The sequence below is a fragment of the Polypterus senegalus genome, chromosome 11, assembly GCF_016835505.1.
Source record: "Polypterus senegalus isolate Bchr_013 chromosome 11, ASM1683550v1, whole genome shotgun sequence".
Lineage (NCBI taxonomy): Eukaryota > Metazoa > Chordata > Cladistia > Polypteriformes > Polypteridae > Polypterus > Polypterus senegalus.
The window spans coordinates 157,674,785-157,698,592 of record NC_053164.1 but is presented as its reverse complement, the minus strand read 5'-3'; the positions used below and the strand labels follow the sequence as shown (position 1 = coordinate 157,698,592).

General features: G+C 36.0%; 1 protein-coding gene across 1 annotated transcript in view; it reads right to left on the bottom strand.

Annotated features, from left to right (window-relative positions):
* The window catches only part of LOC120538629 (parathyroid hormone-related protein-like), an 86,967-nt gene that overhangs the window by 51,212 nt on the left and 11,947 nt on the right, over positions 1-23,808 (bottom strand). The window contains exons 3-4 of the mRNA XM_039768017.1: positions 23,274-23,427; positions 22,925-23,045 (exon numbers count right to left, since the gene is read on the bottom strand). Coding sequence (XP_039623951.1) covers positions 22,925-23,045; positions 23,274-23,427 — 275 coding nt within the window. The remainder of the gene's footprint in view (positions 1-22,924; positions 23,046-23,273; positions 23,428-23,808) is intronic.

The following is a 23,808-nucleotide window of genomic DNA, read 5'->3' as shown; positions in this document are numbered from 1 at the left end:
CTCATATATTTCGAGTTCAAGATCAGTGTTCACAGACATGGCTCTTAGTGATCACTTTGGTGGCATCTCCAAGCTGTTTTGCCCCTTTGCCCTCCCCCCTCTCTGCCTCAGAGGCAACTTGTATGCCCACTATTTCCTGGTCTATGATGTCTATGATATTCGCAGATGAAATTGCTGTAGCGAGAGTAGACAGCAGGTTGAGACGAACTTGGACAGGTGAAGGTATGCACTGGTGAAGGTATGCACTGGAGAGAAGGGGAATGAAAGTCAGTAGGGGTAAGATGGAGTACATGTGTGTGAATTAGAGGGAAGCTGGTGGAAGGGTGCGACTGCAAGGAGCAGAGGTGATGAAGATAGATAAATTTAAATACTTGGGTTCAACAGTCCCAAGCAATTGAGAGTGCAGCAGAGATGTGAAGAAGAGAGTGCAGGCAGGCTGGACAGAGAGGAGAAAAGTGGCATGAGTGATTTGTGACAAAAGAGTACCTGCAAGAGTGAAAGGGATGGTCTATATAAATGGTAGTGAAACCGGCTATGTTGTATGGTTTGGAGATGGTGGCAATGACAAAAAGACAAGACCCAGAGCTGAAAATGGCTGACTTGAACATGGTATGATTTTCGCTCTGAGTAACAAGAGTAGACAGAATTAGGAGTGAGTATTAGAGGGACAATACAGGTACAACAGATTGGTGACAAAGTGGGAGAGGCTAGATTAAGATGGTTTGGACAAGTGCAGAGAAGAGATGAGGGGTACATTGGGAAAAGAATGGTTGGGACAGAACCGCCAGGCAGAAGAAAAAGACGAGGGCCAAAAAAGGAGGTTTATGGATGTGGTAAGGGAGGTCATGAAGTCAGTCGGTGTGTCAGAAAATGATGTGAATGACAGATAGATGGAGATGGATGATCCAATGTGGCAACCCCTAAATGGGAGCAGCCGAAAAAAGAAGACTTTAATTAATTGCAAATTAACTGTTTATCCTGATACGTTTAAACAAGTAATCCCACAAAATCTTTGAAATTGTTATTCTCTGGAATTTCCCAGGTTCTATATGTAAAAGATACCAGAGAGTACTAACACCTTTTAAAAGATTTTCTGTCTGAAATAAATACATATGATAACTTAATTCTGGAAAATGAAAATATCAGAATAACGCAATGTCTAGTGACTAAAATTGTAACAAAGAGGACCTTTTCTCTTGAAAATACAAATAAATGACTGTGAAATTATCATTACTGACCTCTGAGGAATTTTACCATTTGTTAAAGCAGTCAGACTGCTAGTCTTGGGAAGAATCACAGTTTTAGTGCATTATTTTACTTCCAAATATACTTACTGTATAAACATTATAACTATCCTGCAAGAAAAACAAAGCATTATGACCTGTGAAGAGTAGTTTTTGGAGCTCTTTCCCTAAAAGAAAATAAATACCAATGCATCTGGTATTTCCAGCATTAGCCTTGTATCTAAGTAATTTTTACAATAATGTGTGTCAAAGGCTTAATTTACCATATGAACTGTAATCCAATTTTCAACTTTTACATTGCATTGAAACTAAAGTAGAAGTAGAGGCATCTCCCTTAAGAGAGCATTATTATCTGGCATTTAAGTTATAGATTAACAGCTGTCAATGACAAAACCTGTTGATAGATAAATAATTACAAACCATTTACACAGTCTTGACCAGAAAATTAAAGTAAGATGTATTTTTGCATCTACTTCTAGACCTCTAATACTCTGCATAGGAATGAGAAGTGTGTCACTAAGACTGATCCTTTATTTTTGGGAAACATGCTGACAAGCAAATCCAGATGTTGTCTAGTTATAAACACATGATGCATATTTTGTCTGTTTCAAAGTCAATGGTTAGAAATTTCAAAGGGCTATCATTAAAAACACAAACTCTGAAGAACAGTAAATGATGAAATGTATCAGGTTATGAGTAAACCTGCAAGAATGGTGGTCAAGGTTGATATTACATTATTTCACATTATAGTTTTATTAGTGTAAAATCACTTAGGTTTAAGCCATTTGGTGTGTTTTCTCATGTCATGATTTTTCTCCAATTTTATAGCTGGAATTAGTTGTTAAAAGAGAAATTCGGAAATTTTATTTCCTCAGCTTCTATAATGACTTTATTTCTTGTTCTTATTGCATATAGATTCTAATATTGATTTCAGTTCATCCATCCACCCTTTTTTTAGTGCACATCTACAATCCAATTTTAGGGTCACAAGCATTACTATCTTGACAACATTGGAAGCAAGGCAGGAACCATCCTTGGACAGAAAGAGTAAAACAATAAAAAAAATAAACACAGTTAAACAAATAATCCATCTTCCTTTGGGACCTGCCTAACTACGATGTGACCTTGCATCTAAAAAATCGGGTGCCTTATACACTTTCCCACCAAAAGTACTACTAAACAATCCTCTTTCTTACCACCTGTATTTTTAACACCTTCTCTGAACTATCTACTTCCTGTTAGTTGAGCCCTTCTCACTCAGTCTTGTATTGATTTCAAGTTCACCCATTGGCTGACCAGGAGGGGATTTTAACTTAATGTCCAGAGTCAAGAATGATCTTTGGACCTGCTACCTATCTATAACTCTTTATAGAAGGTGTTCCTACAGTCCTGAACCTATTCCCATGTTACAAAGCCAGGCAAACCTCAGATCATTCAAGTACGTGGCAGGTGGGGGTGTGCATAACCTATTGGGATACCCAACTGCCTCTGAGTTCTAGCATTTCCCACAGTGCTTCCATTGTCTTACTGCTACATAAGTGCCTACTTCTGTGATCCTCTGCATAACTATAGGGTAAAATGCTGGGTGGTTGCTGCCCAGATTTGTTAGCATGACCACAAGGATAAACAAAGTCTGTCAGGAATTCTCATGGCCCATATCTTATGAACAGAATAAAATTACCTGCAGTTCCACAATTTTATAAGACCCACACAAACTATATACACGCCAAATGGCAGTGTTAAAGGAAATCAGCACACAGTTTTTTGCATCACATCTGCATAGGTTATTGCAGTACAGCAAGTACTAGCCAGAAAGTGAGTGCAGAGACATGTTAAAGAAGCAGAGAACGATTTTTAAAAGGGGAGATTACATCCTGAAACCAATATGTGGAGCTTAGTGTCAGTTTTCACAATCCAGCTGGACTCTTACATTTAATTCAGTTTATTTTTACATAGGCACTGAAAAGCTTAGAGAGCTGTACACATTTACAAATAATCAGACCAAAGCACAAAATGTAATTCCACAGAACAGAAAACCTTACATAATGAAACACTGCATACATAAGATAAGGGTAGAAAGATTCACCGCCCCAGTTTCATTGCACATATAGTATGTTTCTGCTTACATTTTAAATTAAAATGATACTTTCTAGTATTTCCACCAAGGTTTTTTCAAGTCTTTGAGTCTAAAAAATGCTGCTTTCTTTACACATCCTTTAAGAACTTGTTCCAACTTGCAGCACTTCTGCAAAAGGTTACTGCTGGAGGAAAAAATAAATCATTTGGATCTTGGAATTCCTGCCAACCCCCAAGCACATGTATTTTTGAAATTCTCACAATTGGATAAGGAAGGATTAGTTCATAAAAACAAAGTAATAGTTTACCTATATCTATATAGAGCCATTATTAAACATTTATTGTATATAAGTTGTGCTCATTGGCATTATTTTCACCAGGCAATCAAGGTATATATGTAAAGTATATAGCTGCTCGAAGTGCAATGGAAACAATGCCTACTGGTTAAGAGTAAAAAGGTCACTGACATTACAAACTGTGTGTCACAAGTTGCATGCATAATTGGAAACAGTCTAACTAAACCTACACATGGTTTTGCAAAAGGAATTTTATATACTCGACAACACTTGCTTGTACAGTATGTACTGCTGTGCAATGGTCACTCTAAGGTTTATCAGCTTGTGTGTTCATTTTTTAAATAAATGTTTGTGCAGCATTGCATGAATAAAAAGAGTTTCAAAAATAAAATAAAAATCTTTAGACTTTTATTTTTTAAATCAATTATATATTTTATTACTATGTGACATTACTTCTTTGTGACTGACTGTGTCACTTCTCAATTAAGTATAATCACTGTTAACAGTTAGCCATAATGCTAAATAAAGACCAGAATTTCCCAATCAGCACTCACACCAAAGAAGTCCTACAATCTCTACAAGAGTAATAGTTTGCTATAAAACTCCGGATTTTTTAAATTCTCATTAATATTCATTTGTAGTCCACTTACTCATATTATTAATTTGTAGTCCACTTACTTATATTATAAATTTCACAAATGATTTTGAAATCCAAACATACAGATTTCTGTAAGAGTTTTAGACTGCACTGTGTTTCATGTTGCAGTTGGTATTACCAGATTCTCGATCCAAATAATTTATATTGAGCAATGAGGAAAAGGAGTCCTTATCAAAAACAGTCCACTTTTTAGCCCACATGTTCGTTTAATAAATCAGATCACTGCTGTAGTGTATAAAGTAGACTCAAGTGATGTAATGTGATATAACTGGGGTCAAGGTTGTGTAGAAGCACCACAATATTATAGGAAATGGAAATGAGAAAATGATGCAGTAATCAGGCATACATAAACCTCCATCTAGCCATCCTTTATCAAACCTAATTCAGTATCAGAAGTTAATCCAGCAGCACAAACCAACCTTCAAGGGGGTGTCAGTCCATCATATGATACAAATATACACACTCACTTTAGAACAGAACAGGCACTTCTTTTACATTAAGTTCAGAAAAAAAACCCACAAAACCTGAAATACAGTAAATCTCTTGTTATTATAAATTTTGCAGGCACCTTCAGCCAAGGTGACTCACTGGATCAGGATGCTTTAAAAATGTTTAAAGGCAGAGTAAGTGACTTGATGAGAGTCACACAAGTGAATCAGAGGCAAGAAGTGAGCTGGCAGGCTTGTTTCTTAAAGTTCAGTACTTGAGGCTCTAAGTCACACAACTATAAAGGAACTGTGGTCAGCAGCTACAGCAGATATTGAGTGGCCTGAAGTCAATCTAGACTACACTAAGGCACTATGGCTACTAGGACAAAAGTCCATTCTCATGTTAAGTCATTGCACAGCAATTTAAAATAAAGATGTTGTAGCTCACCACTTCAAAAAGAGAGTATTAATGTACTAGCAATACCATATCTAAAACAAAATTATTCCATCTATCCATTATCCAACCCACTATATCCCAACTACAGGGTCACAGGGAGCCAATCCCAGCCAACACAGGGCGCAAGGTAGGACCCAAAACCTCGGGCAGGGCGCCAGCCCACTGCAGTAAAACAAAATTTGGTAAGCTTTAAAAAAGAGTGTTGTGCTATATTTTAATTAGAATGCAGTAAACCTAAAAGAATTAAGAAAACAATATAATGTAATAACTAGTCTCAGGCCTGGTAAACCCTTTCATAGTAATAAATTAATTTTACAAATGACAGAGTAGTCGATTGCTGCCACTTGATAAGAGAGAATGAACACTGATATACTGTATCTATTAGCTGTGTTTTGATGCACAAAATATTGTCACTTGATAAATAATTAAGCAAACTACTTTGTGATGATTGCAATCTTTATACTTACTGGTGTGTTGATTGGGGCATTAGAAAATAGATCATATCTATAATAGATCGTAGTGGATTATCCAAAATATAGAAATGATACATTTATTTAGACAGAGGTCTAAGATTGTGCATTATTAGAAAATTCTTAGCTGGATTATAAGCATGTAGCAAATGGCCTTAAAACTGCCAGGGCCTATTTTAGACCGGTAATTTTATTAGGATGAAATTATATTAGCAGAAGCATGCAATATGGTAAAGTAGCTAGAGCACTGCATTTGAAAGCATGGTTTGTTGGTTAAGTCCCTGCCTCTGTTTCATCATATGAACCTCAGATGGTCACTTCATATATACATATACTTAATTTGAAATAAAAAAGTAAGTTAACAACCAATATGCATGCCAGTCTTTAATGTCTCCTTGGTTAACTGTATTGCATCTACCAAAAATAGCTGTTAAGCATTAGAAATTATTTGAAAGACCAAGACCTTTACATATACCTTAATCAATATAACTGCATTTTTAACAAGCTATCTACAGTAAATACAATTTTTCAGGTTTTACATGTGTTCATGAATAACATACTATATTCCTGAAATATTGATCATCGGATCTACATTTTTGCAATGGCATTCAGTTATATTAATAATTTAGTTCATTTTTTTAAAAGGGAATCCAATATAAAAGTACACACAGAACACTTCAGTGTAAAAAATACACAAAATATGTCAATAATTATATGACTCATTGTCTAGCCGTAAGACACCAAATTTTAAATCCACTTATCCGTCAATCCTTTGTGACTACTTCCTTATCATTGTGTTATGCAATTTCCATCTTCATCTGTCATTTAAAAATTATCATTCACATTGTTTTCCTCATAGTGTTTAACTGTGCCTGTAGGTATGGGCAATGGATTTTTTCTTTTATATCTAAATGTGAGGTTACCACACATGTTAACACTTTGAACTGCCAAATATTAAAATTGCGCAGTTGTTCCTGCCAACTCAAGTTAAAAAAAAGTACAACCATCATTGTGCCCTAAGTTTTCAAGGATTTCTTAAACTTTTTTTTTTCTTATTTTGTTCATTAGGCGTGTCTGAATGTAGTATAGACACACATGCTGACAACGATCTGGTTTTGTTCAGTGGACTTAATGCAAAAAAAAACTATAATTATTTTTACATTGCATCCACCCTCAAACATCTTTTATTTTATAAGTAAATGATAACAACACAAAATCCCAAGGTCAACTTGCGGCAATGTGTTTTTACTTAAAGTAATCAACCCTTGCAAACGTTTGGCACACATTCAGTCACAATTTCATATTGTATTTACCTTATATCAGCAAAGTTCCCAATCCTCACACCTAACTAAAATAAATCAAGATGCCTTGGTAAGACCTTCACTGTAACAGCTGGCATAGATCCTGATGGACATCTGCACCTAATGCTTGGATTCAGACTGAGTCCCTTTTCTCTGCATGATTGTGTTAGTTCTGCCACACAATTCTCAAAGAAAAAGAAACATTCTACAGGATGTAGTGTGGTAACCTTTCCCTTTGCCTGCACCCTGCAAATAAACCTGGTGGCAGAAAGGGAATGGGGTGGGCTCCAAGGTCTTAGGTTTATAGACTTTGAACTGTGTGTGACTGCTACTGTTTAATCAGAAGACTGTTAAATCATACTGCTAACTTTACATTATTTGCAGTTAGAAAATGCTAATGCACATCATCCACAAATTTCTTATATTATTCAGAATTGGTGGCTTCTAGTGTTAATGAGGGTGAAAAGTGTATGACTGATTTTTTTAAAAGTTAAATGTATCCACAGAAGTGCAAAATAGGCTAAATGAAATGGCTAAATGATCTGAAAGGAAGAATGGAGCAATAATTATCCACCATTTTGTAGAACTTACTTTCTTTTAGTGTTTCTTGGCCAACATGTGACTATTCATTTGCTTCTATGAGGACCAAGTGCTGTCCATATCATTCTGTGAAGGTCATTTTATCCCTAAATTAAAGTTCAAGCTAATAACTGTTGTGTTTTGGAGTTAAATATTTTTACTTTCAAGCTGCAGTGTTCAAATGTCTTCCTTGCCTCTTCTTACTTTTTTGATTCAGTGTTCAGCTACTTTTATTGTAAAATTGTAAATATCAATTTCTTAGTATAATAATCAGTTTTTATATGAAATGTTCCATATGAAATCCAGTTGAAAATATAATTCATTGATTTTTTTTTTAAATACTTTATTAATCCTGGGGGGAAATTGTCCTTTTGCGTGACCTTTCAGGGTCAGACATTATACAGCACCGCTGGAGCAATTATAAGGCTAGGGGCCCTGCTCAAGGGCTCAATGGAGTAGGACCCATTCTGGCAGAAATGGAATCTGAACCTCCCACATTCCAGCACAGATCCTAAGCCACAGAGCCACCACTCCACCCTTAGATGATGTACATAGACATTGTCAAATAGATAATTTCACCTCATAGACCCTTTCTCCTTGGGGACTAATAAAGTATCGCAAGTCAAATCAAAAACCAAATACTATGTCTGATTGCACAAAATCTTCAGTACTGGAAGCAAGGCAAGTTAACAACTCTGGAGGATGTGATAGTCCATCTTAGGTGCATCCATTGAGAACTACTAAACTAACCTAACATACATATCTTCAAAATGTGGGAGGAAAATGTTAGTACCCAAAGAAGGACCTATGCAGATATGAATAGAAGGCACAAGGACTAGACAGAGAATGAAATAGATGGGATTTAAGCAAAGTATCTTGTAACTGTTTGGTAGCAGCATTTAAATTTGTGCACTATGTTTCCATACATTTCAACACCAGCCCAAATAGTCTTCTATCTCTATTCTTATCAAGAGAAATTAAAGGCTATCTTTAGTTTAAAGTATGTAAGGCAAGCACTAAAATTGGATGTGAAGTGAGAGCCACGTGTAATAGAGCCATGTTTTAGGATGATTTTTAGATAAGAAAGGTTGGCATGTAGAGGAATCCAAAATGCCTAAGAAAATCTAAAGTTGATGCGTAAAACAATCAAAAAGAGCAACCACCAGGTTTTGAACCTGACCCCATAGCAAATATATTACAATTTGCTACAACAGAGTTACAACAGCCTAAATCCCATTTATGTCGTTGTCTGTCTAGTCGCTTTCTATTTGTGTCTGCATTGGTTCATTTTTAGGTACTAATATTTTCCTCCCACATCTTGAACATGTGTACTGTATGTTAGATCAGTTTATCAGTTCTGAATGCAGTTTCAATTCATATGCAATAGACTCATGCTTTTGTTAAGCACACAGGTATACATATTAGCAGTCAGTTAATCCAGCAAATAATGGCTGTGTGGGTAAAGATCTTAATCCTCCATAAGACTGTATTACTCATTTATTGAGTAAGCATAGAGCTATATTAGAATGTTCATTGTATATTCATATGGTGAATAATTTATGCAGTTACCTGGTAAAATCTTATATAATTACTTTGATCTTGTCTTGTGAATACGTTTTGTCTGTGCAGTATCAGCAGCCTTTTTATTTATACCAGAGTTTCATTCTTATTACATTGTTTCCTGGATCCTAGTTTGTGAATATGACATTCATCAAGCCTTTTTGAAACCAATTACCTAAATTAAATACAATCGTGATCTGTTCTTTCTTTTGTGAATGATATACTCCAGAATCAGGAAGAAACCAGAATGCTTCCTTATTATTTGTGCTGGAGAAGGCACTGCAGAGTCATTGTCAAATATTCTTTTCAGAAATGTTCTTTCATTCATGTTTTTTTATTCAGTGGGTATTAATGTAGAGTTTCTGGTGAGAGCTTATTTCCTATAATTGATATCTAAGTGTTTGAAATAGTATCTGGGATACCCAGTGGATTGAACTGTTTTGAAAAAAAAATGCTTTTTTTACCTGAAATGGAGTTAACATCCATGAGTTGGTTAGATTTTAGAATACAGAAAATGCTTTGTCAAGACTGCCAGCAAGTGATACGATTTTTAAGGATTTAAAAACTGCAGCTCTGTGAAACAGACAAAATGTAAAGTAACAGAAAAAGTGATTATTTCTAAATGTAATATAACATTGTCCCTGATACAAAATGCTTGTCTCTGACAAATCAGTAAATCTGAGAACAGAACTTTGTGCTGTATAGGAAGATTTAAAGCTAGTAAACATGAGCTCATGATGAAAGCTAAATTACAATATAAAAAGGCTAAACAGTTGATTTTGTTATTTGTGGTCTCCATTTTTGGATGTGTAAGTCAAATCTGAATTTCACATGTATAAATGAACCAGAATTAGTTAAACTCTATTATAAATCAGTTTATCTTCAAGGGCTTTCAGTGGTTATCTAATATTGCAAATATCTTTAAAAGCTGAATTCCAGAATTTTGACAGGTAGAAATCTTTTGCTCTTATTGTCAGGTGTCCATCCATCTGTGTTTGAACCCTCCTAATCAAATTCAGAGGCATGTGGCTTGTATCCTATTTGGGCAGTTCCAGTAGCTACAAATAAATACCTAAACATGATTCATGACTTCAGCCCAGTAGCCCTTACTTTATTAGTAATGGAACATTACTATTAAACATTACTATTACTTTCTCAATCAAATTCATGGCTACCTACCCTGGACAGGGTTCCAACATTAACTAAAAATAATAGATAGAAGGGAACATTGGTTCCAGGTGTCAGTACTGTAGAGAAGTAGAAGTTGCTGTTGTTACTTCACCTTTTTGTCTTACTGCACGAAAGATGTTAAAACTCACATTAAGCAACTATTATAATTTTAATACCATTCTGCCCTAACCTTTTACAGAACAGTTGGTCTGAAGGTTTCAGTTGTGCTTTTAACTTTGTAACAAGATTAACAGTCATTTTGTCGGTAAGAATGCAAGTGAATGGCTGTCTGTGTTACTTGGAAGTGAACATATGGGTCTTTTCAAGGATGTGGTCCTCTTTCTGATTCATATAAAAATTATAAACATGAGAATGTTGAAATAAATTTGAAAATTTACAGGTACATTAATACATTTGCAGATAAGCTTACTTAATCAAAATGAATTGTCTCATCTCAAATCCCATATTTACAACACTACTTAAAAAAATTTTGACTGGAATGAACTGAACTTATGTTCTTATGGCATGGTTTGGAAATTTCAGTGTTAGCAAAAAAAAAAAAGTATGTGTCATATTATGAAAAAAAGCAGCAAAATAACAAAGATCCAATAGCCTAATTTGCTAGAAGAAGAAAGTTGCGTGGAAAGCAGGTGTTAATCCTCTCAATCAGGATTCTCTACTTGCAGTATTCCATCTGCAACTTTCAGGTCAGAGATCCTTGTTTCCAAGGATAAAAAGTAGCTGGTCAAAATATTCTTTCTTTCTAATTGTTTTAAACCTTCTTAACACGTTTTAACCCAACTGACAGTTTCAGTCTTAACTTATTGTACCCACAGATATCATTCTTTGTGATCATATACAGAGCTGGTTATAGATTAATTTTAAATGAATTCATGTTCACTTCTATTGCATGTTATACTTTGTTCACAAAAATATATTTGTTTAGATTAGTCATTTGTCTGTATTGTCATGTTCTTGTTCCATGTGCTACTGAATGTGAGTTTTAGAAGATGTATAAGTAATAAAGTGACTGTGCTATTAAACACAGATACAGTAGTTTATTTTGAACATGTCCTAAGAATATGATACTCAGCATAGCTTCCATGAGTCAGAATATATCTGAGGATTACATCTAGAGGTTCTCCTGACAAAAATGTGGCAATTCTACATTAAGATAATGAAAATCTGGTGTTACATAAAAAGATATGATTGCTCTTTATCTTCATGCTGTACTAAAAGCCATTTTACAGTGTAATGTCTGGTGGCAGTGATGCAAAACAAGTGAAGGAGAGGGCCAATGGCAAAGGGATTTCTTCCTTCCTTCCTTCCTTATTCCTGGTGACTGCTCTTCCGTTTTAAGATACAAGTAAATCGAAATGCATATGTGTTTAAATACAAAGTCAAATGCCTGATCTATACTTCTGGTCAAGTCAAGTTTCATTTGTGTTGTCTAAAATTTGTATCTGCAAGAGAAACATACAGTAAACCCTCCTCGATCTACTTCCGCGATAGATAAAAATCTGCAATGTAGAAACCATATGTTTGTATGGTTATTTTTATATATTTTAAGCCCTTATAAACTCTCCCACACTGTTAACATTATTAGAGCCCTCTAGACATGAAATAACACCCTTTAGTCAAAAGTTTAAACTGTGCTCCATGACAAGACAGAGATGACAGTTCTTTCTCACAATTAAAAGAATGCAAACATATCTTCCTCTTCAAAGAATGCGTGTCAGGAGCAGAGAATGTCAGAGAGAGAGAGCGCGAGAGAAAAGCAAACAATCAAAAAATCAATACGTGCTTTTGGGCTTTTAAGTATACCAGAGCACCGCGATAAAGCAGCATTTTTTAGAGGAGCGTCCATATCCTTTAGGCAAACAGCCTCTGTGCGTACAGCTCTTCTGCTCACACCCCCTCCGTCAGGCGCAGGGAATGTCAGAGAGGGTGAGAAAGACAGAGAAATGCAAACAATCAAGCACCATGCGGGAAGCATATCGTATATCATTGAGGAGTTTTATTTAATACATAATACGTGCTCTGATTGGGTGGCTTCTAAGTCATCCGCCAATAGCGTCCCTTGTAGGAAATCAACTGGGCAAACAAACTGAGGAAGCATGTACCATAAATTAAAAGACTCATTGTCCACAGAAATCCGTGAACCTGCGAAAAATCTGTGATATATATTTAGATATGCTTACATTTAAAATCCGCGATGGAGTGAAGCCGCAAAAGTTGAAGCGCGATATAGCGAGGGATCACTGTATTCACAATTTCCATGCTGTTTCATGAATGATCTCTATGGATTTCAGAGTATGTCTACTTCATAGGAAGTAAGCTGCTCGCACTATGAAGGGGATGGGGGAAAGCCTTCAGGAGCTTCATCCCCAGAAGAGTCAAAAACGCTGGTAGAGCCAATGTGGTCAGACCTGCTTGGAATCAGAATTGGTGTGATGCTGAAGCATCACCTGCTGCACAGCAGCACTCAGGTTCCAATTTGAGGTGGCCCATTCAAGTGAGCACATGGAACGTCTTGTCTGTGATGCAAGGTAATAATCGTAAACTAAAACGAAAACGAAGACTAAAACTATTAATGAAAAAACATTTTCGTAAACTGAAATAGAATAAATAACAAAACTGAGATGAAAAACTAAAACAATATGAAACGATTACAGTAGCTTAAAAGACTAACTGAAATAAAATAATAATTTCTAAAAAAAAAATCAGTTTTCGTGATCATATCTGAAAGAACGCGGCTGAATCTATTTTTGCATTTTCATAAACCTCCGGTCCTGCCCTATAGGTGATGAAATTCAGCATATAAACTTTATCTGACCAGAGGGTATCTGCAATCAACATGTCTGGAAGAAAACGACACAGCGCCATATGGGAGTTTTTTGAATATAATGCTGAAAGCAACAACAGTAAGTGCATAGTGTTGGAGCAGGGTGCATTGTGTGCTGTACAGATTAAAGGTAAAAATCCAACAAACCTTAAAGTGCACCTAAATAGCTATCACAAATTAGCCTATGACATATTTCTGGGTAAAGAAAAAGAAAGGCTGAAATGAGAGTGCAATTGGAGTATACATGCAAGTTCTAGTACACATCATACAAGACAGCAGACATTAACATCGTGTTTGCAGAGGACAGCAAATTGGAGAACAAACTCATCAGACGCCAAAGTAAACTTGTTTATTGAAACTGGCATGTCTACTAGGCTGTGCGACATGCCTTCATTCAGAAAATTTGTTTCCTCTCTTGATCCCAAATTTAGCATGCCCCGTGCAGCACGAATAAATGTGCTCATCGCACATAAAATGAATACAGCAACACAGCGTATCAAAGAAATGGTCCAACAAGCTCGGAAACTAACCCTTTGTATAGACGGATGGAGTAAAAAGGGTCTGACGGCTTTGTTTTTGGGAATTTCTGCATGCTTTTATCATTCACCAACAAACCAAGCACAGCATGCTTTGTTAAGTTTACGACGCATATGTCATCCGCATACGGGACAAGCTTTGGCAAACGCTATCGACAGTACTCTGGATGAATGGGACATAACGGAAGACAAGATTATGATTATAGTGACAGACAATGGAGCAAACATAGTCAAAGCTATAGATATACTATGGAAATACTATTGATCAGTGATTGGGCCAAGTTGGAAAACCAACTTAAAGTATTGGAGCCATTTGGCATGCACACAGATCAGCTTAAAACAGATAGCCAGTCTCTGTCAGAGGTGATACATTTCCTGCTAAACCTGGAGGCACATCTCCAGTCAACTAGAGGAGAGAAAAATTTGGCACAAGCTCTTCTCAAGTGTTTGCACCAACGTTTTACATGTCTGTTAGATCCCATTAGTGATCAATTTGATCCAGTCCCTGCAGCCGCATGTCTAATGGATCCAACTGTCTCTCTAACCCTACAGTCTCCTGAACTAATATCTTTGAAAAGAACAGCAGAGTTATTTGTATTGACTGAGGCAGCGAAACACAATCACACCATAGAAGCACAACAAGATGAGTCTACACAAACAGTAGCCGTTTCAGCAAACATCACAGTCCTTCAGAAATACAAGTACTTGGCTAATAAAATAATTTGCTTAAACCCTGAAAACCAGCCTTGGCCATCTGAAAGTGCTCCACACGAAATGCAGAAATATCAGGAGGAGGTTAGGCATGGGGATTTTACTGGAAATCCTCTTCAGTTCTGGCAAGCCAGGGTGGCTGTGTACCCTAAACTTAGCCCTGTGGCTTTGGACCTTGTGTGTGCCCCGGCCTCACAAGCATTTGTTGAACGCATATTTTCAGTTTGTGGACAGTTGTCATCTGGATTGCGGAACAGAATGACCACTTCTCTACAGCACAGAGTTTTCTTGAAAATTAACAGAAAGATGTATAATTGAATCTGTCAGGCTGTTTTGTATCACTGTTATGATGGGGCTTTAGTAAACTGTGCAATGGAGAAAGAAGCATTTGTTGTTTCAGTTATACCATTTAAATTAGGATTACTATTTTGCATGCAAACTGCAGTGTGTTCCATAGTCAGTTCAAATTCAGTATCTGGGTTTATTTTTGTTTGTTTATTAACAGAACATACTGCTTTCTACTGACATTAAATAAATGTTATTTCCAAAATTATTAAGTCTACAGTTGTCTCTTTGTGGCACAAAATTAACCTCCACAAAATTGCTTTAACCATACTATAATTACTAAAACTAAAACTGAAACTAATATATATAAAAATAAAATAAAAATGACTTGGTGAAATAAAAACGAAACTAAAACTAAAAATATGGCATGAAGGCTAACTAAAACTAAATTAAAACTAAAATTAAGACCTGAAGTAATATAAAAATAAAAACTAGCAAAAAAAAGTCAAAACTATAATAACTCTGCTGTGATGATCATCTTTCTCTGCTGTCAGAGGAGCTTCATAAACTCTGCATTTCAGTGGATGCACTCTATGAGGTATGCAGACCTGGGACAGGCCAGATCTCTTATTGGTCTGGTCGCTCTGAAGGTTGTCATACTCGGGGAGAATCTATTGTTGTGATGGATTGGCTATTTCTGCTGGTGTCCGATCCAGCTTAAGTCCAGTAGACTACCACCTACTAGGAGAATGAGGCTGGACCTTGCCAGACTGCAAGATCAGTTTTTTTCTAATGAGTTTGCCCACAGTTTGTTACAGGAACTTACAGATTTGGGTGTGTCTGCTGATCCTAATGTGATGTGGGAGACCTTCCGTAACAACACCCTTAAGGTTGCTCAGGGTTGTGTTGGTGTTAGTGTTACCAGTGTGCCTAGAGGGAGGTGGCATTTGTTAGAGGAATCTGTGAGCAAGTGACACACCATCTGTAGTCTGGAGGACACTCTAACCTTCTCTCATTCTTTCCTAGGGCACAAAGAGGAAGTGAAAGCAGACAATGGCTGATGGTGAGATAGATCGCATTGTCGAGGAACTCTAGACTCTTGATATCCAGATCCAGAAACTCTTGTCCAGACAGAGGCACCTGAAGGATTTGAAGGCTTGTCTACTGGAAAAATCCTCCCCAACATCTGAAATCATCACAGCAAATTGCGGTTCAGTAATATCGACTCCACGCCGTGCTGCTCATTTTCAAGGCCAAGTGAATTTCACCCCTGCGCCTCGTCGCTGGAGCAACATCATCAACAATGAGGAATTCAGCCTGTTTCAGCTAAGCAGGCTGGGGTTTAAGGCTAGATCACCTCCATTGGCACAGGCAAGCATCTCCACCTAGAACCGGTTCGACCCTCTCCGTTACCCCAGTGTGCCCTGGGTAATGTATTTGTGATTGGAGATGCAATCGTACGAAACCTAAACATCTCATGCCCTAATCAGAAATCTTTTGTCTTTTGTATTCCTGGTGCTTGTGTTCAAGTTATTATGAGAAGAGCGATGACAGTCTTTGAGAGGCACAACAACAGGGCAGCGGGAGCCATTGTAATACATGCCAGGGTAAAAAACGTGAGATACCGACAGTCGGAGATTCTTAAGGCAGACTTCACAGTACTAATTAAAGCTATGAAGGAGAGGACCCCGGCTGCAAGAATCTTCATATCAGGTCCCTTACCTCTGGTTAGAAGCTTGAATGAGTATTACAGTTGTCTGCTGGTATTTAAACATCTGGCTGAAAGGCTTCTGCGAGGGACAAAACATCGGGTTCATAGATAACTGGGACCTCTTCTGGGAGAGGTTGCATTTGGCACCCGGGTCCTCTCCGAAAACATCTCTAAGGTAATTTGACTCTCTTGACTCTCTATTATTACTCCTAACTGTTTCCAAAATGCTTTGCTAGGACATGATAATTCTGTACCAAAATCTTCTTCAAAGGTGCACGACATTTATACTCTAATAATTAACCTTAACCTCAATCTTTGTAAAAATCTAGACATGAATACGAATAATTTAATTACACACACACCCCTAGATGAGTATTGTATTAAACTATTAAAACAGACTATAGATTAAATAAAAAATATGCACAGAGTGGCGCTAATACAAATAACTTAATTTCTCGAAAACTCATAATGCTCCTACAATTTAGTTCTGCTCTTCCGAGACATTAAATATGGCTTTATTAAATGTTACAGCATTAGCCAACAAGACATTTTCCATCAACAGTCTTATTAGTGAAAATCAGTTTTATTGTACTAAATGAAACGTGGCTAAGCTCTGATGGTGCAGCTGTTTTAATTGAATCTGTTAAAAAACGCTTCTTTGATTCATCAGCAGCTTCAAAGTTTGCAAACATTCTAAGCAACCAGTCCGTTTGTAGTTCTTACTACAATAGCGAGGATAATGTAAATAGTAAGGTGGAAAATTTTAATACTAAAGTGAGAGCTGCTGCTGAAAGAGTCGCTCCTGAAAAGAAAGTTAAAAAATCTTCTAGTACTATTATACCATAGAACACTCAAAGAGTGTCACCTGCATCCTTGATCCAATACCAACAAGTTTTTTCAAAGAAGTATCTGGCATGCTAATTGATAGTTTTCTTGACATAGAAAGCTCGTCATTAGTCTTAACACTGCCGTAGTTAAACCCTGCTCATGAAAAATAATCTTGATTCCTCTGCTTTTGAAAAATTTAGACCTATTTCTAACCTGCCTTTCTTAAGTAAAATCCTAGAGAAGGCAGTCATTATGCAGCTAAATGACCACCTCAATAAACATGCTATTCTTGATAAGTTTCTGCCGGGTTTTAGAACAAATCACAGTACAAAAACTGCATTTGTTAAAGTAGTAAATGACTTGTGGGAAAATGCAGACAGAGGCTGTTTATCTGTTCTCATCCTCTTAGATCTGAGTGCCGCATTTGATACCATTGACCACAATATTCTTAGAAATCGCCTTAGTCAATGGGTGGGCCTCTCTGGCTGTGTCTTAAATTGGTTTGTGTCCTACCTGGCAGGTAGAAAATTCTTTGTTAGTTGTGGTAATTATACTTCAAAGACACATGATATTCTATATGCTGTTCCACAAGGATCTATCCTGTGTCCGCCGCTCTTTTCAATCTACATGCTTCTGTTAAATCAGATTATCTCTGGGCATAAAATAAACTACCTCACCTATGCGGATGACACACAACTGTATTTATAAATAGCGCCCGATGACCCTGAACTCTCTTCACTGACACAATGTCTTACTTGTGTTTCTGAATGGATGAGTAGTAATTTTCCTAAACTAAATAATAAGAAAACAGATTTTAGTGATTGGTAAAAATGGATAAAATGAGGGTATTATAAATGAACTTGATCCATTAGGATTCTATATTATCAATGAAAAGTGCGTTATAAATAAAATCTATTATTATTATTATTATTATTACAATTTAAGACAATGGTAAAGAATTTTGGGGTAACTATTGACTCTGACCTGAATTTTAAATCACATATTAATCAGATTACTAGGACAGCATTTTTTCACTTAAGGAATGTAGCAAAAGTTAGACCTCTTATAACATTGCAAGATGCTGAGAAATTAATTCACGCTTTTGTTGTTAGTCGGCTAGATTACTGTAAAGCACTCCTCTCATGACTACTTAAAAATACATCAATTTATTGTAACTAGTGTAGAATGCAGCTGCTATAATCTTAACTAGGTAAAGAAAATTCTAACACATCTCTTCAGATTTGATGTCGCTACATTGGTTACCTGTGTCATTTAGAACTGACTTTAAAATACTGCTTATGGTTTACAAAGCTTTAAATAATCTCTCCCCATCCTATATTTCAGAATTCCTCTCACCTTACACTCCTAATCGTAACCTTAGATGTTAAAATGAGTGTCTGCTTATAATTCTAAGAGCTAAACTTAAAAGAAGTGGTGAGGCAGCCTTCTGCTTTTATGCACCTAAAATCTGGAATAGCTTACCAATAGAAATTCGCCAGGCTAATACAGTGGAGCACTTTAAAAAAACTGCTAAAAATACATTATTTTAACATGGCTTTCTCATAGGTTCATTTTAGCTTAATTATGATACTCTGTATATGCATCTAATTTTCATTATCATTCATGGTGGCTCCAAAATCTGTACTAACACCTACTTTCTCTGCTGTTCTTTTTCCAGTTTTCTGTGGTGGCAATCTGTGCCACCACCACCTGATCAAAGCACCATGCTGTCAAGTTGATGCTCATGTAACACCTGGCTGCGGCAGATAGATGGTCATTTCTGGGGAGTGGGACTGGACCGCGTGTCTGCCTGGGGGGTTGCCAACCAGAATCCTGAGCTGTTTTTTCCTGTGGTAGGTGCGGCAACATGTAACAGTGCATGCCTCCCAACCTGACCTGACCTGACAGATTTTTTTGTCCACACATTCATTTGAGAACATTCCATTCTGCCTCATCCTAAAGGTTCACTATTGATTTGGAATCTGGGGTCTGTGTAAGCCACTGGATGTAAACTTAAGTTATTGTCATGTTTGTGGTATTACATTGGTATGATATGATATGATATGGCTCATTTACCTTCAGGTTTCTTTTGAAAAAACATAAACTATAACCCTAAGTGAGGCACATCATCAGCAACAAAGTATATGTCGATAGTAATATTCAGATGACACTCAGCTGGTATTAAGTGGCCTAAAGTATGTTAAGAAAAAATTCCCTACACCATTACGCTACCACAAAGAGAATGAATTGTTAACATAGATTAAGATGGATTCATGGATTAATGCTGTTTACAGCAAATTCTGACCCTCCACAATATTCATCTTATAACAGAAATTAATATTGTCCTACAAGGTGATATAGTCCCATTTGATGATGACATTTCCACTGTAGCATCACCTTTCTCTTTGTAGGTAAGAGGAGTGGAACAATGTATAGTTTTGTGGTGCTATAGCCAATACGATTCATGTTCTGACACATTATACATTTGGAAATGCCCTTTTGCACAGTACTGTTTTACAGAAATATTGTGGTAATTTTTCTCTGACTTCTCTCACTAACAAAGTGTTTTTGTCCAAAGAACTACTTGTCTCTGGATGTTATTTGCTTATCTCACTTTATCTCACCTTTGTAAAGTATGGAAAGTGTAGTGCATGAAAATCCCAGAAGAGCAGCTATTAGTTAGATGCTAGATGAACCATGTCTGGCGTTGACAATCATAGTCTGATCAAAGTCACTTTGATCAAGCATCCTTGCCATCCTGATGTTTCATGAAAGAAAAACTAAATCTCTTGATGTTGTGTGCTTGCCACATATGTTGAGCTGCAGTTGTTCTAAAGATTTAGTTTATATTGTCTTTTTGGAGGTTGAGGGTATTTGCATTAATGCAATGCATTATACGAGCAATATACAGTATATGCAGTCATAAACACTGAGTGTTTAGTCAGTGTGCAAGTGTTTTGCAGCCATTATTTACCTATTTCCTAAAGAAATAAAGAAACTTTGAAAATGTATGTTAAAGTTGGTCTATGAATAATTAGTAGAGAACACAATGACTCTAAATAGACTCCTGGAATTCTTTAACCCTTTGGCCATCTTAGTCATGCCTAAACAATGAGATTTACATGCAACCCAAAATTGGTGTAAAAAAACTGGAATTGTTATTCAGGTGTTAATCAGGTCTCTTATATATTATTGTTTAAGGTTATGCCTGGCAGAGCTTCAATATAAGAATTCAGAATTTCTTCAGAGCTTAAACCATTATAAAGAAATTCTGATGTCTTTTTTCAGCTTTCTCTTGCATTGGCTAAAAGGGGTGCTGTCAAAAAGTTAGACAAAGTGCCTCATTTTATAGCTGGTGGCCGATTTGTTTTGAGTTTGCAGTATGTGGCCTCAATGGATTTTACCATATATTGGTCATTCTTTGAATAAAAAAGGCAAGAAGGATTTCTTCTGTTTATTAGTGCTTTGTACTGTTCTATGAGCCACATGTGTGAAAACAAAAGGTGTTTATTATTCTAACCTTCTGACCTTGACTAGTGAAGATGTGTTAAATATGTGGTAGGACATCATTGTTTTATCATTAGTAGCAAAACAAACATGAAAAGATTACAGATAAAGTCAACTAGATGATGTTAGCCAAAGCAAATTATTTTATTGATGTAAATCATTGCTTGCATTTAAGCACTCTTGCATCTTTTTCTTTCCAAAGTTTAGCTGGAAACTTTTATGAAGTACAAAAATAGTTTTACTGCTATTCTGTAGTTACAGAGATGACGGTAATACAAAAATGCAGCAAAGATCCCTAAATGGAAATGGAATAATTGTCTGACTTCTCAGAAATTAATCCTTTTAAATCATGGGATAACCTACACTTTGACTGATTATTTCCATTTGCACTGAAGAGAATGCAACACTAAAATGATACTGAATCACTTATTAATTTATTTAATACTAGTTATGCTTCTAAATTCCTGAACCTTATAGAAAATTCACCTTCAGAGGTCTAATACGAGAGTATTAAGTAGTATTCCATAAAAAATGCTTTGATTTATGTAGTTTTCAAATTAAGGTTGCTCCGTGGTACCAGAGGAAGGACTGATGTTACAAGGGTACAGTACCCTTAGATCAAATTATGCACAATCTCCTTGTAAAACTTGCATGCTCTCCCTATATCTATAGGGGTATATTTTCTGCAATGCTGGTTTTCCTCTTACATCTCCAGTGCTGTGCTTGTTAGGTTAACTGTTTTTTCCAGGTTAGCACTGTGTGATTGTGAGTGGGCCATACAATGGACTGGCACCGTGTCAAGGGCTGGCCCTTATATTAGTCCAGTGCTATAGTGGATAGGTTCTGGACCCATAAGACACTGGATTTGATGAATTCAATTCAATTTATTTTTGTATAGCTCTCCACATGATCTGAGCAGTGTCTCATGTTAAGTGAGTATGAGAATGTTATTTTTATCAGTAGCTTAAAATTTCATGCTAAATTAAGGGAGTTAAAGAATGGGTTTGATACATATCTATTAAACCCAAGATTTTTATTTTCCTGCTAGTCCAAAGGATTAATTGTTTACATTTATTGACAAATGTGTATTTCATTTTCTCTTGTTCTCTCATCCAGAAAGTCTATCTGCAATTTGTCAAAAAAATCAGTGTAAGATGTCTGTTTCAGTTCCCAGTACTAAGGAAGTAATTAAATGCTCTTACAAAAATATTTGTCTACTGTATATATCCTGTGTTGCAGTTATTGTCAAATTCATATTTATTTGTAAAGTGGACAGCCAGGCAGGTGCACCTTGTACTACTGCTCTGCTGAATATTTCTGACTTTTTGTGTAAAGATCAAAGGTTTCTGATGTATTAATCTCTGTGCTGTTTAATATTAGTTTTAGTCAGTCTTGCTACCACCTGACATTATTTCCTCCAGCATACACAATAATATGACTCACAAAAGATTTTTAAAAGATATTTACTCTGTTTTGTTTGAAGTCAAGAAACTTTTAAAGATTTGCAAGAAATGGGAAAATATATAGCATATCTGACACCCCAGAAGAAGGGCTCAGGTAATCAAACACCAAATATGCCACCATACACTACACAAGAATAAAAAAATAAGAAAGTGGGAAAAAGTAGAATTTTCACATTTTGAAAGATTGTCTGATAATTGCATGATAAATGTAATGATTTACTGAAACAGTGGGCTAATATGTAAATACATTTAAATTAAAAATACATGCAGCAGAGTTAAGAAGAAATAGCGTCTAAACCAATTAATTATATAATTTATTCTACATGTGGAAGAAATATACAGAGTGCATTATATACACATACATATCCATATAGATGTTTTGTTCTTAATTTAGTGTGCCTGAACGCTAGAAGACATGAATCATGTTGATTTCTTTCTTTGCCTGGTGCTGCTGGGATAAACTACACACCACTCTGTGACCTTACATTGGGTTGAGTAGGTCAGAAAATAGATGACTGGATGGATAAATCATGTTTTTTACGTGTAACAACTTAAATGTGTAATTGTCCTTGTGAATTTATATGTGTGATATAATAACATAAAGCACATACATTATGCATGGACATGAGTCTATATGTAATTTATACATATATAATGCTATTCACAACATCCAGTATTTTTTCAGTTTCAAGTATTAGTAATCCGTATAGACTGAAAATTCAAAACAGAACAGAATTAAAAAAAAAATAAGAAACAAAATGTCTGGTAAAAGTCAGTATTTTGAAAAACAGCAACTCACAGTCTGATGTTAACAGCATCCAGAGTTTGCCCATACGTTGGATTGGAGCAGCAAAGTAAGAACACTACAAAATTCCACTGCTGAAATATTCGTCCTGTGCAAAGCATTTTTAAATAGGAATCTGTTGAAAAAATAGATTAAAGTGAAGGATTAAATTAAAACCATTTTATTATCTGAAAAGAAATAATACTTATGTTAACATGTATTTTCTTTCAGGAGAAGCTCATTTGACAACACAGAATTGGAAAAATGAAAATGAATAACCTCCTAACCCTAATAAATACTCAAAACATTTCTTTACATAAAATGATGTAATGTAAATTGCCAAAGAAGAAGACCTCAAACTTACTTTCTTTAGTTAAGCCTGCTGCTGTGGTTTTGCTGTCCGCTGCCACAAAGAGAAAAATAAATAAATAAATAGAAAAAAAAAATCTCAAACTCACAAGAGCTTTCAGTCTGTAATGAAACAGAGCATTCTGAAGATCACTTAGAGCAGAAGCCAAAGTTCAGAAGATATTAATCCTAATTTTGTTCTAGGCATTTACTGTTTGTTAGGAAGAGTACTTTAATCAGTTTTCTGCTTTCCTAGGAATCCTTCGATCCAGACCTCCCTTAATTTTTTCTTATAATAAAAAAGAAATCCTTTTTTGATTGACTGCAGAAAGTACCAATTTAAAAGGGACTTTTACAAGAAAAATATTGTTCCACTTAGAGCAGAGCACAGCAGTACTGTACAGCAGAGGAAGAAGTGATTAGAAAGTTTAAAAGCTCACTGGAAGTGCAGGTTTGAGCAGTGAACTTATTGGAATGTGGCAACAAGCTCTGGCCCCATCTCCTCCTGTCTGTTAGCTTATTAGAAAGCAGGCTGGTGGCATGAAGGTGGC